General features: G+C 38.8%; 1 protein-coding gene across 2 annotated transcripts in view; it reads right to left on the reverse strand.

Annotated features, from left to right (window-relative positions):
- EFR3A (EFR3 homolog A) overlaps nucleotides 1-17736 on the reverse strand; it is a 162714-nt gene that overhangs the window by 100739 nt on the left and 44239 nt on the right. For both annotated transcript variants that reach the window (XM_065398651.1, XM_065398649.1), the window contains 2 exons: nucleotides 3050-3126; nucleotides 393-520 (listed from right to left, as the gene is read on the reverse strand). In XM_065398651.1, the coding sequence (XP_065254723.1) occupies nucleotides 393-520; nucleotides 3050-3126 (205 nt within the window). Of the gene's footprint in view, nucleotides 1-392; nucleotides 521-3049; nucleotides 3127-17736 lie in introns of those variants that run through there.

The following is a 17736-nucleotide window of genomic DNA, read 5'->3' on the forward strand; positions in this document are numbered from 1 at the left end:
AGGAGGATTAATTTAGCTCAAGTATTAAGGACAATCACCTGTGAAGTCAGGCAATTAGCTTATATAACAATTATAGCTCCAACAGAAGAACTAAAGGATATATTAAATGAAAACACTCTTAGTATAGTGGAAAATACGTCCTGCTGAGTCTAGAAGTTTGACTTGTAAATCCAGGTCATTTTCACATCCAACATTGCCTATACCTTCATAATTCACTTTACTTTTAATATATTTTGGCTAAAAAATAAAAATTAATAGCTATCCCCTGCCCATCAGCATGAACAATATCCAAGGTTCTGACTCTATATGTCTTGTAGACTGAACCAGAATAATGATAGGGGAAAACAGCTAACTTTCCACATCTGTATTTATACAGTGACCGAATCCCTTACCCGTAGCGATGTCTGACAACATCTCTGCTCAGTCTCTCTGCTAGGTAAGCTCCAATTCGATCCAGCTTCTCTGGTGCAGAAACTGCATAGAAAGTCAGCTTCTCCATATCAGCTTTAACAAGACCATCCTAAGAATGAGACAAAGTTTGTTTTTTTAATTCATAGGAACAGTTTTAAGCTTCTGAAATATCTTTCATTTTTCCAATTCAAAGCACAGGCTTTGGGTTACTACAAACTAGAATATGCCATTTGACTAGAATATGTTAAACTGTTCATTAACAAGCTTGTCCAGAGCCTAAAAAACAGAAATTGCAAAGTAAAAGATTAAGCCCAGTACTTCTCAGAGAAGTATATTGTCAGTGTTTCCCCCTTCCTTCTAACAAAGGCAGATTATGGGTGAGCTGGCACATCATTCTTGAAACACACTATTTTTCCTAAAGTCCAATTTCTGTTACTTAAGAGTCCTTCAAAAAGCCATTACTTCAATAAAAAACCACTTCAGAAGTGAGTGTGTCAAGTTAATCCTTTCAGGCTAAAATTGTTTTTATATAACTGAATTGCAGTCTAAATGTTTCATTGCTCAAACATCATGCCTTAACAGTTCTGACTCTTCTCTGTACAAGGCCACTGCTTTCCATATTTGTCTGTATTACAGCTAGTGTTTAAGGAGCTGAAGCCATCTGATAGTTAGAAATATCAGTACCAACTACAGTTATTGACATACAAAAAGTACTCAGGATTATCATAGGTTAATTTTTTAGAGTGGAGATGAAACGGGGATGAAAATATATTGCTCATTTGAATAACCGATTAGAGCTGGTAGACAATACACATTTTTCTTAATTTTTTTCAATGAAAAAGAGGTTATTCATGAATTTTTTTTAAAGCTTTTTGTCCAGTTCTCTCACGGACATCAAGGTGAAAGTCTAGCCGCTCTCAGGGCCTCAACCCCTTCAACCAGAAGCTTCAGTCCTCCTCCACTAGAGTAACATCTTTAAAATTGTGGTTCCTTTTTGTACAGCAGCGTCAGCTTCAAGGGGAGAATGACCAGATCATTGTGTAGGAATTTTTCTTCACTTCTTCTACACTTTGATAATTTCATGTTTAAATAAATTGGAGAATATTGGGATCAATTACTATGGAAGAACATACAGTAATGGTGATTAGCTATGCCACACTGTAACCCTGAAAGCGATAACTACATTCCTGCAGTGCTACTGGTGCAGTAAGTTGTACTCCTGTTAAAGTCCCCTTTCCTGGCTGCATAACTGATCTGTGATTGTCTACTATCATCCAACTTATTTTACACTACAAAGCAGTTTAACTGGCAGTTCAGCAAACGGCACAGTTTTTAAACAACAATATTTCAGATTTGTTAATTCACTACTAACAATTTAAGTCAAATTAAATATTAATTATATAAAAGAAGGGTATTTTCTCTCAAAGTCTCACAAGAATGATTAACTTATGTGTGAACAGTCACAGGAAAGAATGTCCACCATATATGAAATGAGTCATTAGAAAAAGAAAAATATTTAGTATCAAGATGCCCCAGAGGACTAAACAGATCACAGTTAGATGCCAGGCAATAATTAACAATTTAATGTGTAAAGTTAGGCCTACAACCATTCGCAGTGTCATACATTGTGGGCTGGACAATATCCTGCCCTCTCCCACCTTGTGCACACACCAGCACAATAGGAGAGTCTGAAGGATTGCTGCATCAGGGCTGCTTTTGGACTAGTAAGGCTAGTCCAACTTTAGATGTTCAGAGACGTTTCTCTATACCAGTAGTACCAAAGATGTTTAAAGAAGTATTTGGTTTCTATGATTGTATATGGAAAACAGACCAACAGTATCTCCCTCTTGTAGGTAGACAGAATTTACGTCTGAATGACTATTTCCTCTGAAAAAAAATCCATGCTTTGAAGATATCAGATCCACAGAAAAGAACAACTCTCCCCTGCAGCCGATATTTTACAAAAAACGTAGGTAGCTAGCCCACAGTGATAATAGCATATCTTCTAGGAAGAACACGACTCCATACTATTCATATCCTTCATTTAAAAAAAATAAAATAAAAAGGTAGCACAAATCTGATAAGACATTGAAAGTGATCTTCCACCATTTACAGAAACTCTGGATTAGTTTCAAACATTCAGCTGTATTAGATATTTAGCACCATCAGTACTTAACACTCAAGAAGGAACTATATTTTCAAGGAACATGGTGTGAAAGGGTTTCTACTCTGTATCCAAATGAAGTCACAATAAACCAATACATATGGACAACTAAAGATGAAAAACAATTGGATCATAATCCATTGGGTGAACCAAACTATAGATTTCAAAAAGTCAGAAAACAAAGAAGTGCTAGGCATACAGAGAAAAGGAAATACGTTCAAACTTGTGGTCATATCTGAACAAAAATCCTGTTTAATATTAAATATTTGTGGTCCAAACGGTTGGATGACAATATTGCAGATTTCTCTCTTACTGGAGAATGCTCTGGCAGATTAAAAATTGAATGCCTTTCGTTCTCCAAAAAGTACATTAAAAGTTACAAAATATTACTATTTCTGTTACAATAATATTTTAGTAAACAAAGAAGATTCAAATTCAGAATTTTGGTTAAGGTTTAATTAAATCATTACTTACTTTGGGATCTTCGGGGAATATGTTATCCACCAGACGTTTGTAACGAGGGCGCAAAGCAGCACAGCAACAGCATACTCCTGGAAAAACATTTGCCAAAAAAACAAAAAAAGCAAAAAACAAAAAATTAGGTTATTAGAAGGTGAATGTTTTAGAAGCTGTATAGAGTCATTTAAGAGAGGAAGAGGATAAAGGATCCTGTGGATCGGACAGACACTTCTCTTAGGGGAGAGTCTAATGATAGAGAATCTCCAGGTTATAGTCAGGAGCAGAGGATGGAAGAGGATAAAGTAGGGGCCAGATCAGATGATAAACATTCACATAAAAAAGAATCTGACACATCAGAAAAGGGCAGACAAATAAACAGTGACAAGTTTTTAAAGTGCCTGTACACAAATGCTAGAAGTCTAAATAATAAGATGGGTGAACTAGAGTGCCTTGTGATAAAGGAGGATATTGATATAATAGGCATCACAGAAACCTGGTGGACTGAGAGCAATCAACGGGACACAATCATTCCGGGGTACAAAATATATCGGAAGGACAGAACAGGTCGTGCAGGGGGGGAGTGGCACTATATGTGAAAGAAAATGTACAATCAAATGAAGTAAAAATCTTAAGCAAATCCGCATGTTCCATAGAATCTCTATGGATAGAAATTTCATGCTCTAATAAAAATATAACATTAGGGATCTATTATCGACCACCTGACCAGGACGGTGATAGTGATGATGAAATGCTAAGGGAAATTAGAGAGGCTATCAAAATTAAGAACTCAACAATACTGGGGGATTTCAATTATCCCCATATTGACTGGGAACATTTCACTTCAGGACGAAATGCAGAGATAAAATTTCTCGATACTTTAAATGACTGCTTCATGGAGCAGCTGGTACGGGAACCCACAAGGGGAGAGGCAACTCTAGATTTAGTCCTGAGTGGAGCGCAGGAGCTGGTCCAAGAGGTAACTATAGCAGGACCGCTTGGAAATAGTGACCATAATACAATAGCATTCAACATCCCTGTGGTGGGAAGAACATCTCAACATCCCAACACTATGGCATTTAATTTCAAAAGGGGGAACTATGCAAAAATGAGGGGGTTAGTTAAACAGAAGTTAAAAGGTACAGTGACTAAAGTGAAATCCCTGCAAGCTGCATGGGCGCTTTTTAAAGACACCATAGAGGCCCAACTTCAATGTATAGCCCAAATTAAGAAACACAGTAAAAGAACTAAAAAGGAGCCACCGTGGCTTAACAACCATGTAAAAGAAGCAGTGAGAGATAAAAAGACTTCCTTTAAAATGTGGAAGTCAAATCCTAGTGAGGCAAATGGAAAGGAGCATAAACACTGCCAAATTAAGTGCAAGAAGGTAATAAGAAAAGCCAAAGAGGAGTTTGAAGAACGGCTAGCCAAAAACTCCAAAGGTAATAAAATGTTTTTTAAGTACATCAGAAGCAGGAAGCCTGCTAAACAACCAGTGGGGCCCCTTGATGATCGAGATACAAAAGGAGCGCTTAAAGACGATAAAGTCATTGCGGAGAAACTAAATGGATTCTTTGCTTCAGTCTTCACGGCTGAGGATGTTAGGGAGATTCCCAAACCTGAGCTGGCTTTTGTAGGTGTCAAATCTGAGGAACTGTCAGGGATTGAAGTGTCACGAGAGGAGGTTTTGGAATTAATTGATAAACTTAACATTAACAAGTCACCAGGACCAGATGGCATTCACCCAAGAGTTCTGAAAGAACTCAAATGTGAAGTTGCGGAACTGTTAACTAAGGTTTGTAACCTGTCCTTTAAATCGGCTTCTGTACCCAATGACTGGAAGTTAGCTAATGTAACGCCAATATTTAAAAAGGGCTCTAGAGGTGATCCCGGCAATTACAGACCAGTAAGTCTAACGTCTGTACCAGGCAAATTAGTCAAAACAATAAAGTTGTCCGACACATAGAAAAACAAACTGTTGAGCAATAGTCAACATGGTTTCTGTAAAGGGAAATCGTGTCTTACTAATCTATTAGAATTCTTTAATGTGGATAAATGTAAAGTAATGCACATTGGAAAAAATAACCCCACCTATACATACAATATGATGGGGGCTAATTTAGCTACAACAAGTCAGGAAAAAGATCTTGGAGTCATCGTGGATAGTTCTCTGAAAATGTCCATGCAGTGTGCAGAGGCGGTCAAAAAAGCAAACAGGATGTTAGGAATCATTAAAAAGGGGATAGAGAATAAGACTGAGAATATATTATTGCCCTTATATAAATCCATGGTACGCCTGCATCTCGAATACTGCGTACAGATGTGGTCTCCTCATCTCAAAAAAGATATACTGACACTAGAAAAGGTTCAGAAAAGGGCAACTAAAATGATTAAGGGTTTGGAACGGGTCCCATATGAGGAGAGATTAAAGAGGCTAGGACTCTTCAGCTTGGAAAAGAGGAGACTAAGGGGGGATATGATAGAGGTATATAAAATCATGAGTGATGTGGAGAAAGTGGATAAGGAAAAGTTATTTACTTATTCCCATAATACAAGAACTAGGGGTCATCAAATGAAATTAATAAGCAGCAGGTTTAAAACAAATAAAAGGAAGTTCTTCTTCACGCAGAGCACAGTCAGCTTGTGGAACTCCTTACCTGAGGAGGTTGTGAAGGCTAGGACTATAACAGAGTTTAAAAGAGAACTGGATAAATTCATGGTGGTTAAGTCCATTAATGGCTATTAGCCAGGACGGGTAAGGAATGGTGTCCCTAGCCTCTGTCTGTCAGAGGGTGGAGATGGATGGCAGGAGAGAGATCAATTGATCATTGCCTGTTAGGTTCACTCCCTCTGGGGCACCTGGCATTGGCCACTGTCGGTAGACAGGATACTGGGCTAGATGAACCTTTGGTCTGACCCGGTACGGCCTTTCTTATGTTCTTATGAGTAGAAGCATATGTCAAACTGACAAACCCAGGTCGTCGGCAAGATCAAACCTGGGACCTCTGAAGCTTAGTGCATGAAACTCTAGTGCATGAGCCAAAAGCCACATGGCTCTTAGCTAATGCAGTGTAGCAGACTCAATCTCTAAGTAGTCTTGGTGCCACTAGAGGGGGACAGAGCACCATATCCAGGTGGTGTATGGGCTACACATACAGGAAAAAACAGCTGCAAAGTTAAAGGGTAACTATACTCTGCAACCTCACTTTCTAGAAAAGTGTCATTTGTGGAAAGTGAGTTAAACAAAAAATTAATTAATATTGTAATATAGCTCATTTTTTGCACACCTTCCCATGTTTTCCTTAGGAAGAAGTATCTGCCAGAAAGATAACAGGCAACAATTCCACCAGAAGATGATGTGCATTGGCATAAAGACTTGTAGAGCATGGGCCTACCCTACTCCAGGGCCTGGAAGTTAAAAACTTTCATCTGGAGCAGTGGGGCAAGACACATCATCTAGGTTAAACAGGGGCAGTCAAGCAGCAAAACCACCTCCTCACAATAACCTCTTGATCTGCTGCCAGGAGGAAGCATTGGCAGTTTCCTCCCTAAATCCACCTTTTAGAACAGCAGTTTTTCTCCAACAGCCAGTAAGTGAAGGAGTGGACTGTGGGAAAAGTTAGAACCTCCTACACTCACAGATGAAAGCATCTCCAGGAGAAGCAGAGAGATTACAGCTAGCAGCTATTATAATCTCTGCAGCAGGAGAGGGAAGCAACTCAGCTAGGGGGGTAAATTCCACTATTCACCACTTTTTCAGCCCCAGTGTAGTTGCCCCCCAAAGACTGAAAGGAAGGGTATGATGTTTTTCTGCATCCCCAGGTTATAAGGGGTTGTCTACACTTATATTTTATAGTGCTATAACTTGCTGGCTCAGGGGGGGTCTAACCTGCTCAAAGTAGGATCAATCCCCAGACAGATTTTTGCCCCAGATCCCTAAATGGTGGATCTATAAGGTGGATAGAAAGCTGGCTAGATCATCGGGCTCAGATAGTGAACAACAGCTCGATGTCTAGTAGGCAGCCGGTATCAAGCGGAGTACCCCAGTGTTTGGTCCTGGGGTTGGTTTTGTTCAACATCTTCATTAATGATCTGGATGATGGGATGGATTGCACCCTTGGCAAGTTCGCGGATGACACTAAGCTGGGGGGGGGGGGGGAGGAGGGGGGGTAGATACACTGGAGGGTAGGGATAGGGTCCAGATTGACCTAGACAAATTGGAGGATTGGGCCAAAAGAAATCTGATGAAGTTCAACAGTGACAAGTGAAGAGCCCTTTACTTAGGAAGGAAGAATCCCATTCACTGCTACAGACTGGGGACCGACTGGCTAAGCAGCAGTTCTGCAGAAAAGGACCTGGGGATTACAGTGGACGAGAAGCTGGATATGAATCAACAGTGTGCCCTTGTTGCCAAGAAGGCTAATGGCATATTGGGCTGCATTAGTAGGAGCATTGCCAACAGATTGAGGGACGTGATTATTCTCCTCTATTCAGCACTGGTAAGGCCACATCTGGAGTATTGCGTCCAGTTTTGGGTCCCCCACTACAGAAAGAATGTGGACAAATTGGAAAGAGGGCAACGAAAATGATTAGAGGGCTGGGGCACATGACTGATGACGAAAGGCTGAGGGAACTGGGCTTATTTAGTCTGCAGAAGAGAAGAGTGAGGGGAGGATTGATAGCAGCCTTCAACTACCTGAGAGGGGGTTCCAAAGAGGATGGCGCTAGGCTATTTTCAGTGGTGGCAGATGAAAGAAAAAGGAGCAGTGGTCTCAAGTTGCAGTGGGGGTGGTCTAGGTTGGATATTAGGAAAAACTATTTCACTAGGAGGGTGGTGAAGCACTGGAATGGGTTACCTAGGAAGGTGGTGGAATCTCCATCCTTAGGAGGTTTTTAAGGCCCAGCTTGACAAAGCCCTGTCTGGGATGATTTAGTTGGGGTTGGTCCTGCTTTGAGCCAGGGACTGGACTAGATGACCTCCTGAGGTCTCTTCCAACCCTAATCTTCTATAACAACTGCCTGCAACAACTGGTCAAGTGAGCAAGCCACGTGCTTCAAATCTTACTTAGCTCGTTCAAGCTTAGGAATTAGATTGCATGTTTATCTTATTTCTTTTGTAACCAAGTGTGACCTTTGTAACATACCACGTGTAAATCAGTTTCTAGTTAATAAACTTGTTTTACTCTTTTATCTAAACCAGTGTGTTTGATTGAAGTATTTGGGAAATCTTTAGTCAGGTCAACGGGACTGATGCATATTCATTACCCTTTGTTGATATGACAAACTAGTTAATGAGCTTAGAGAGTCTACTGAACAGTACAAGACACATTTTTGAGGGGCAAGGCTGGGACTGAGGGGCATGCAAGTGTCGCCCTGTACCTCTTCATGGATGGCTGGGCACAGCATTTATGTACTCAGCTAGGGAGTAACTTTACATGCTGGTGGCAGAGAGTGATCAGCACCTAGAGAATTTTGTTGTTCATGAGCAAAGCAGTGTAAAAAGCATCCCAGGCTGGAGAGCTGAGGGGACACAACAGCTCATGTTGCATCCTGGGGAATGTCACAGGAACAACAATGTTAGATTGCATGTGGCTGTTAAGACCAGTTTAGTATTTTGAAATACATATGTAATGCACTTTGATTGGGGCATCTATGTAGTAAATCATACATTATAAGTAAATCATTTGCTGTAAACTTAATCTCATGCTCAAACAAGAGTATTCCCACAGCCCAAACCAATACTCTTAATAACCAACAATTGTTAAGAGAAAAAAAACCCCTAAGAATATACTGCTGAAAATATTTCTTTTCATGGTTAACAGAAAAGCATTCAGACACTCATTCTGTTGTAAAGGTGTCATAATCCCTTTGTAAATACTTCAGAGACAATACGTAAATTTCTTGAGTACTGGGAACCACTGTGTCCTAGAAATGTCTTTGCCACTGTAAGTTACGTTAAATGGGGGTGGGGGACGACAAGAAAAATGCAAACATCTCCAAACAAGACAATAAATTGCACCAGAACTGCTCCATTTATTGCCTTATATTGGCTCTGAATTATCCTTTCACAATATAAGGAAGGGACATATTATTGTATGTGTGTATACACACACTTCATACTTAATCTGTAATTTACAGTAAGCAATAAAATTAGTCTGATATTTAGTAGCCAATTAATTATTCTGTGAATGCAATATGCAAACCAAAATATACCAAGATGCTCCCTTCCCATCCTTCTATCATTTGTAGGCTATTAAGACAACTAAATGAAATTACACTTTTAAAAATGCCTGTTCCTCCATCTTCTTGCCCCATTTCCGCTGTCAACCGCACTAAATGACAACGTTCTACTCAGATACATCAAAAGATTCTTAGAGTAAAATATGCAGTCTCTATCATAATAAGCAACATAAATCACATTTCCTGTTCACAAAGACAAGAGAATATGGGTTAGGTATAGTTCATTTTTTTCTGGGGTTGAGCACAACCAGATTGTTCAAAGGAATAAAAACCCATTATAATTTACATGACAAGAAACAGCAATTAAAGTAATAATGCACATTTAAAATCAAAAATGGAATATAGCCAGCTAGCCATCTGGTACATTCCTCTATCAGTGCAGATTTATTCCCTGCAGTATTTTTAAGCGCTTTATCCAATCTAGTTTTAAATTATTCCAGAAATGGGTCAGATATGATGTGATTCCAACTCATTGGTCAAGTCCCAGATCCACAGTAGAGCAGCTCTGAAGCACAGGAGCCATTTAGAGATAAGCTAGTATTAGTAATTGTCCACAAAAATCAGTGGGAGCCTGCCTCTCAAATCTCAAAACACAATACCTACCCAAATAGCAAGCAATATAATGGGGTAGGGGAGGTGAACACTTTAGAGGAGATTAGATGCCTACCAATCGGATCCCCTTCCTAACATCTAACACAAACATACAAAAACTTTGCTAAAACATCAAGGTTGCTAAGGGAAAACAACACCCACGTTAAAACAAAACACAGACTTAAGAATGTCTGGTTACTACCTTGATGACTGCAGTTCATTTGTTTGGGGGTAGGTACAGTGTTTAGGAGGGGATAGGTATGTATGGTGAAGGTTATATCCGTAGTTGTATGACTTTACTCAACATTTGGATCTCTATGCAACTGAGAAACCTGTGTCATTTTTAGCCATATTTATCATCCAACAAGATGTATGGGAGGTCCAAGTATAAGCTATCCGCTAGTTTCAAACTCAATAACTGGTCAGGAATTTTCCACTCTTGCTTTCTACCAGTCAGGAGGAGCTGTAATAGATACACAACTCCTTGTCTAATTTTGCTGTATCCCTCTCCATCACAGAGACTGTACAGCACTAGATACTGTTACCCTATCCACCTCTTCTCTCCCTCCTAATAATTAACTTTCCATTTGGGAAAGAAGAGCCCCATTCAATTTCAATTATGCCCATTTTCTGACAATTTAATTAATTGTTTTTATCTTATGTAACTTGCAAACAACAATTGTGAAATTTACAACAATTTGTTTTTAAACACTTGGTCCTTCAGTCTACCTTCATCAGTCCTTTGATTCATTCATGAATACATAGTTGAAAACAGTATAATAGATAATTTCCACAGCACCAGCTAGAGATAACAGAAATATTACTTCACTATAGGACTGGGGGGGGGGGGGGGGGACACACTTACTACATTTCACAAGAATCCTCCACAGCACCACATCAAAATATCAATCGAGTAAGTGATTTACGTGATTTTTTTAAAAGGACACCTACAAATATCTTAAAGAAACCTATTTGTACAGTACAACATTTTGTAATATTTGATATTGATTAAAATAAGGGAACAAGACTGAATTTGCAACAACTGGCTAAATCAGGTACATATTATAGAATGCTAAAAAAATTGAAGTAAAGATCATCATAAGCAAACTAGGGAAATGTGGTCTACATGAAATTACCATAAGGTGGGTGCACAACTGGCTAAAAGACAGTACTCAGAGAGTTATCAACAGTTCGCTGTCAAACTGGGAGGAAGTATCTAGTGGAGTCCCGCAGGGATCTGTCCATTTTCATTAATGACTTGGCTAATGGAGTGGAGAGCATGCTTATAAAATTTGTGGATGACACCAAACTGGGAGGAGTTGCAAGCACTTGGGAGGACAGGATTAGAATTCAAAATTACCTTGAAAATTGGAGAATTGTTCTGAAATCAACAAGGTGAAATTCAATAAAGGCAAATGCAAAGTACTACTATTAGGAAAGAAACCCAATACACATCTAAAAATGGCGAATAACTGGCTAGGTAGTAGTACTGCTGAAAAGAATCTGGGGGTTGTAGTGGATCACAAATTGAATACGAGTCAACAACTGGATGCAGCTGTGAAAAAGGAAAATATTGTGGGGTGTATTAACCAAAGTGTCATATGTAAGATATGGGAAGTAATGGTTCTGGCTCTATTCAGCACTGGTGAGTCCTCAGCTGGAGGTGAGTACCCAAGTTTGGGCGCCACACTTCAGCAAAGATATTGGAATCTTATTAGATTATTTTCCTAAATTAGAATAATTCCATAACTCTTAAGAGTAACTTTAGCAAAATAATTTGAGATCGTTATTTGAAATACAGATAAATACAGAAAACATTCTAAATACATATTTGCCATACAGCTATTATGTTTACAATTAATGAAAATACTGTTCATTCCAATAAAGACTTTCTTTTTTAATCATCTTTCACATACTTGTGTCCCTTTCTCCCATTTACTGTCAAGAAAGGCCAAATTAAAAGCTCAGTACCAAAGGCAACTCTTCTATACCAAGAGCTAAAACAGCAAGCCTAAAAACAGTGTTTTTGACAATTGAAGCAATATAATCTGAATGTAAAATAACAGAGGATTTGATCTTGACACTTATTTATGAGCTGTTTTGCTAACTCATTCTGGCAGCCAGACCATGTGACAAACAGGACACAACTGCTACCCTTTGTGGGGAGGATATTCACCGCACTGAATTTTGTTCAACCAAATGAATTTGCCAAACTAAACAAAATAGTTTCAAGTCTACTGTACATGTCCATTTTACCTTTTTCCCCACTGCAGATTTCCCATAGTATCTTTCAATTGTTTTGTATTTACTACATTTTACCGTCTGAGCAACAGGAACAAAGAAAGATTCTGGCATGTTTTTGTGCCCTGAACTAGTTTGCTTATGGCAAAAAAATAGAATGGGGAAAACAATATTCATAAGCAAATAAATATATAGGTCAGTGGAAAAAGCTGTATCAGTACATTATATTCCATATAAAAGTTTTACACAGTAGATTAACACTAACTTTAACAGTACACATTTTCCTAGTATTCAAATATATGTCCTCTGAAATCAAGATTTCATAGTCTACATGTTAAGTATTTACTAAGAGCATTCTCTTTTTTTTAAATAAAAACATTCTACAAACCATACAGTGAGAAATGTTGCATAACATCAAAATAGTAAGTGATTTTTTCCCACCTACCCAAATGCATAAATGGACTTGGCTCCCATGCAGGATTGTAGTCATAGGTATTTTCCTGTTCAACTGTCGGAACTTGAACATATTGCCTCATCCTGTATGCGAGGTTACTTTCCACGTATTCTATTCTTTTTAGCTGTCCTTTTTCAACAGTTCAGCATCTTTTCAGCTCAGTTTAGCAGTATTCATGTAATGTACTAGAAGACTGTAAACGTATCTAATTAGCTCTCCGTGTGACATCAACATAAAGCTACCAAACACGGAACAACCCAAGTATCAAATTCTGTTAACACCACCCACTGTAAACAGGATATAGTATGACTGAGTTGACATGACCAGACTCGTTAAATCAAACTTTCATGTAACGTATAGCCTTCCTTTTGTATGAGAGATGACAGGAGAGAGAAATAGTTTAGTTTTAGGAAAACCTGTACTAATTCAGCAGCTGTACATAACTTTACAGTGGTAGTATCAAACTACCAATTTGGATTTCTTTTAGTATATTTAGCAAGTTTATCATATTTTTAAAATAAATTCCTGGCTAATAAGAAAGCCTTACAAAACAGACTTTTAAACAAGAATGTTAAATTTTAAGGACAGGGACACCTATTTAAAAGTCAGAAGACTAATCACATTAGAGCTACCTGTATACAATACCTTATAGTTTAAGCAAAGGCGGTATATGGAACAGCTTCTATATGAGGAACGATTAATAAGATTGGGACTTTTCAGCTTGGAAAAGAGACGACTAAGGAGGGATATGATAGAGGTCTATGAAGTCATGACTGGTGTGGAGAAAGTAAATAAGGAAGTGTTATTTACTCCTTCTCATAACAAGAACTAGGGGTTCACCAAATGAAATTAATAGGCAGCAGATTTAAAACAAACAAAAGGAAGTATTTAATCGTACAACGCACAATCAACCTGTGGAACTCCTTGCCAGAGGATGTTGTGAAGGTCAAGACTATAACAGGGTTCAAAAAAGAACTAGATGAATTCATAGAGGATAGGTGTGTGACGGGTTCCCCCAGGGTGTCACATGGAACTGGCGTACCACTGAGCTCCCTGACCCACCAGCCTGGGCTCCCTCTCACACTGTACTGCTGTGACAAGCTACAAAGCCCTCCAAGCCTGCACTTTCACCAGCATACATACAGGTAGAGACACACCCAGCTGCAGTTACAAGCAGGCTCTCTGACCAGCCCCTGCATGGGAAAGCTATTCCCAGCTCCTCAGGCATGTACCCCCTCTGGAGTATAAACCCAAAATTATACCGTCTTGCGCTGCACAGGGAACTGTACAGCATAAGCTCATAAAATTTTCCCCCTCCCTTAATGTGGAGAGGAATATGCAACAGGCTTTTGCCCCTGAGCGATGATTCCCAAACACTGGTTTAGATAAAGCAAAGATAAAGTGATTATAAGTGATAGCAAACAGATCAAAACAGATTACTTAGCAAATAAACAAAAAAATGCAAAGTAAACTTAAAATACTAAATAGATTGGATATGAATAGCAGATTCTCACCCTAAGAGGTTTCAGAGTAGCAGCCGTGTTAGTCTGTATCCGCAAAAAGAACAGGAGTACTTGTGGCACCTTAGTCTCTAAGGTGCCACAAGTACTCCTGTTCTTTTCACCCTAAGAGATGATACAAGCAAGCTGCAGATTTTTAAGGGGCAAGCTGCATTTGCTTTACAGTTTGAAATCCCCAGGTGTATCATTCACAGGCTAGAAATCCCCTTAGCCTGGGTCCAGCACTTCCCCCAGTTCAGTCTTTGTTCCTCAGGTATTTTCAGGCATCTTCTTGTGTGGGGAGTTAAGAAGACCAATGATGTCACTCCCTGCCTTATATAGATTTTGCATATGGCGGGAACCCTTTGTTCCAAAGCTTGGTTCCCAGACCGGTCTGTGGAAAAATACTGACATCCCAAGATGTGGTCTCATCACGTTCTTGTAGAATCATAGCAGCCATCACTCACAGGCTGTTTGGAGCGTTCACAGGAAGGCTCACCAGGTGGGAGATAAGCTTCTCCTAAGGCCTATTGTTTTTTCCTAATGGCCCATTGCCCCGAATAGGCCCTTCCCCACCCACTATCTAGACTGAAAGTATCTTATCTAGTGGGCACTACCCAGGTGTAACTACATTTGGAATACAGATACATAGTCATTCATAACTTCATATACAAAAATGATACATGCATACAAACAGGATAATCAAATTCAACAACTCATAACATTTCCAATGGCACCTCACATGACTTATCTTGCATAAAATACAGTATAATTAGGTCATAATAATATAATAATATCATCACTGCGAAGAATATGGGGTGCAGTGTCACAAGGTCCATCAACGGCTATTGGCCAGGATGGGCAGGGATGGTGTCCCTAGCCTCTGTTTGCCAGAAGCTAGAAATGGGCAACAGGGGACGATCACTTGATGATTACCTGTTCTGTTCATTCCCTCTGAAGCACCTGGCATTGGCCACTGTCGAAAGACAGGCTACTGGGCTAGATGGACCTTTAGTCTGACCCAGTATGGCCATTCTTATGTTTTTTATGAGGGTATTACTAAATTTAAATCCATTATAAAGACTCTTCTCACAGATGCCTTGGTGCAGCGAAGACTGTTTGAGTAGAAATTCCACTTATGGTTAAATATTTAGAAGGGTTTTTTTTTTTTTTTTTTTAAATGCATTCCTATGTCCTTGCATTATTTTATCCTTTTGTCTCCCACATGATAGTCACTTGTGGCAGACTAAAAGAAACATCCACTGAAGTGCTTTTAGAAGCCCCTTCAAAACTATTATAAATCTACCCATGCTAGATTTGAATGGTATTCTAATTATTGACTCCTCAGTTTTACAGAGTAAAAATACTGAACTGCATGGGGATCGCAGCTTAGTTTGTCCAAAAAGCTGACCACATGACTAAATCCCATTATATTGCAAATCACAAGAGTAAAACCCCAATCCACTGAATTTGGTGTAATGAAAAGTTATATAACAAAGTGAAATATTTAACTGTAATCCATGAACAGAAACATCTTAACAAATTTAAACTGGCTTTAATATAAAAGGCTTAATTAATGCACACTGCAAGTTTTAGGGTTTGATTTTTAAATTAAGACAACTACAAAGAAGTTCTGAACAGCCAAATAGCATTTTTCTCCCTTAGCTAAAAAATAGGTAAGGGAAAAAAATTGTGCCTCTTTCACATGCCAGAAGTTTTTTCCTGGCCTCTTACCTATAAGAATCCCTGTCAAAATCTTACAGTTTGGACAGAGAAGATCTTTTCATTAACAATCTGAACAAAGAGTGTGTCCACTCACTCACTGTGATTCTGATATTACCTAGGCTCTTTTATGGCCCCTCCCCATCAGCCCAAGTGCCTCCCAAGAATTAAAAATAGAAGCAACACTCTCCATCCTTCGTAGTCTTGAAAAAAAACAACTTGATTAGTTTATAGGTTCTGTTTGCTTGCTCATGTTTGTGTGTGAATTGATGTGTTTTGCGTTTATGAAGAAACTGAGGGGAAAACTGAAGAAATGAGGTTTGCAGTGAATTCTGAAAGTATCAGTAGTTTGTTTCATGGTCATTCTTCTCTCTCCAGGGAGTGAGTTCCCTAGTCTATCTCCAGCTCCTGTAAAAGTTGAGTCTCTGGCACTAACTAGTTTTCCTCACTGGTAAAAATGTTCAGCATACAACTAGAGCTCAGCAGTTCTGAGAAATCATGGACAAGAAGGGAGTACTGATCTCTTAAGTAGCTAGGATCATAGAGAACTTTCAATATCCATACAGAGAAGTTGAATTCAGCTTTGTATTCAATGGGATCCAGAGCAAAGCACAAACATCTATTTAACTGAGAAAACTGCCAAAGAAGAGATTCACTGCAAAGATCTCATTCACTAACCAGTGGGGGAAAAAACAGCACTCTGGCAAACTTAGTCTAGTTGCTTATAAGCATGAATTCATGTTTCCTCCACAAATTACATGTTTTAATTTTATTTTTGACTATAAGTACTGTATGGACTGTTTTAATAATAAGAAATTTGAATCCTAACTAAATACCCCGATATTTAAATTCACTAACTGCCTCAAAAGCTTTCTGGCATCCAGTCGCATCGGTGATTATAGATTTTTTATTTTTTTTTTAATATTTCCTTTGTAAACCATGCATGAAGTTTTTAAAACTTCACACTTTCCCCAGTGGCATTTATTTTTCAGGAATATGCTCAAAAGTAAACAATGGTAGTGGGAGGTTAGTGTTGCTTCTCAGCTTGCACTGGAACAGTTTGCTGCTCTTTTCAACTCAAGATACAATTAGAAAAAATGGCAGAAGCCAACAACATTATGCTAAGATAATTAAAGGAGTTTAAAAACTTTCCATCCTTCCCTGCAGGGCTGCACTTTGATATGGTGAAATGCTTGCAGACAGGGATGCAGGCCCAAAATTGGTCTTTGGACTCATCTCAGGACCTACAATGTTACTGCAACTCATCTGTTGAACTCGATGGGAAACTCCACAAAACTTTCCATGAAGACATAGGATTGTCACCACATTCTGAGTTGATCAGTAATTGTTTGCTACAAGTCAGAAGTTAAAATAATCACTATAAATGAATGTCGACAGTTCTAAATAAGGTCTATTCAATGCTACTATCTTAAGCAGTCTTGAAATGCATACTGAATGGCTATTAGGAAAAGTCTTCAATCAAGCTCAGAGCTGAAGCATAAAAACTCATGTATGGTGCATAATGACAACTGCATCCGTAGATGTGAAAACTTGTTATGGTTCATAAGCCTGTAAAGCTGCAAAATACTCAACAGTTGGAAATCTTTTTACTAACACAGTAATTTAGAAAAGTCATTCAATGTTATCCTCCTAGTAATGAAATCAGAGCTTTCCTTCAATCAGATGACTCACTCACCTGAGAATCTTTTGTTATGTGAAAAATGCTAGGCTTTTGCTCAGGACCATGAAATAGAAGATTTTAAATTTATAGGCATGGTGACAAATGAAAGCTCTCCATTTTAGTTTTATAAGCTTCAGCAGTCAAAGTCCGAATTCTCTACCCTAATCCAAACAACTGTAATATCATCCTTTTGACAAAGTTGGCAATTTTGTCAAAATACCAGTGAATATGGGGAGGTGCAAGTAGACATGAACTTCACCATAATGTCACACCAGGC

Source organism: Emys orbicularis, chromosome 2, assembly GCF_028017835.1.
Source record: "Emys orbicularis isolate rEmyOrb1 chromosome 2, rEmyOrb1.hap1, whole genome shotgun sequence".
Lineage (NCBI taxonomy): Eukaryota > Metazoa > Chordata > Testudines > Emydidae > Emys > Emys orbicularis.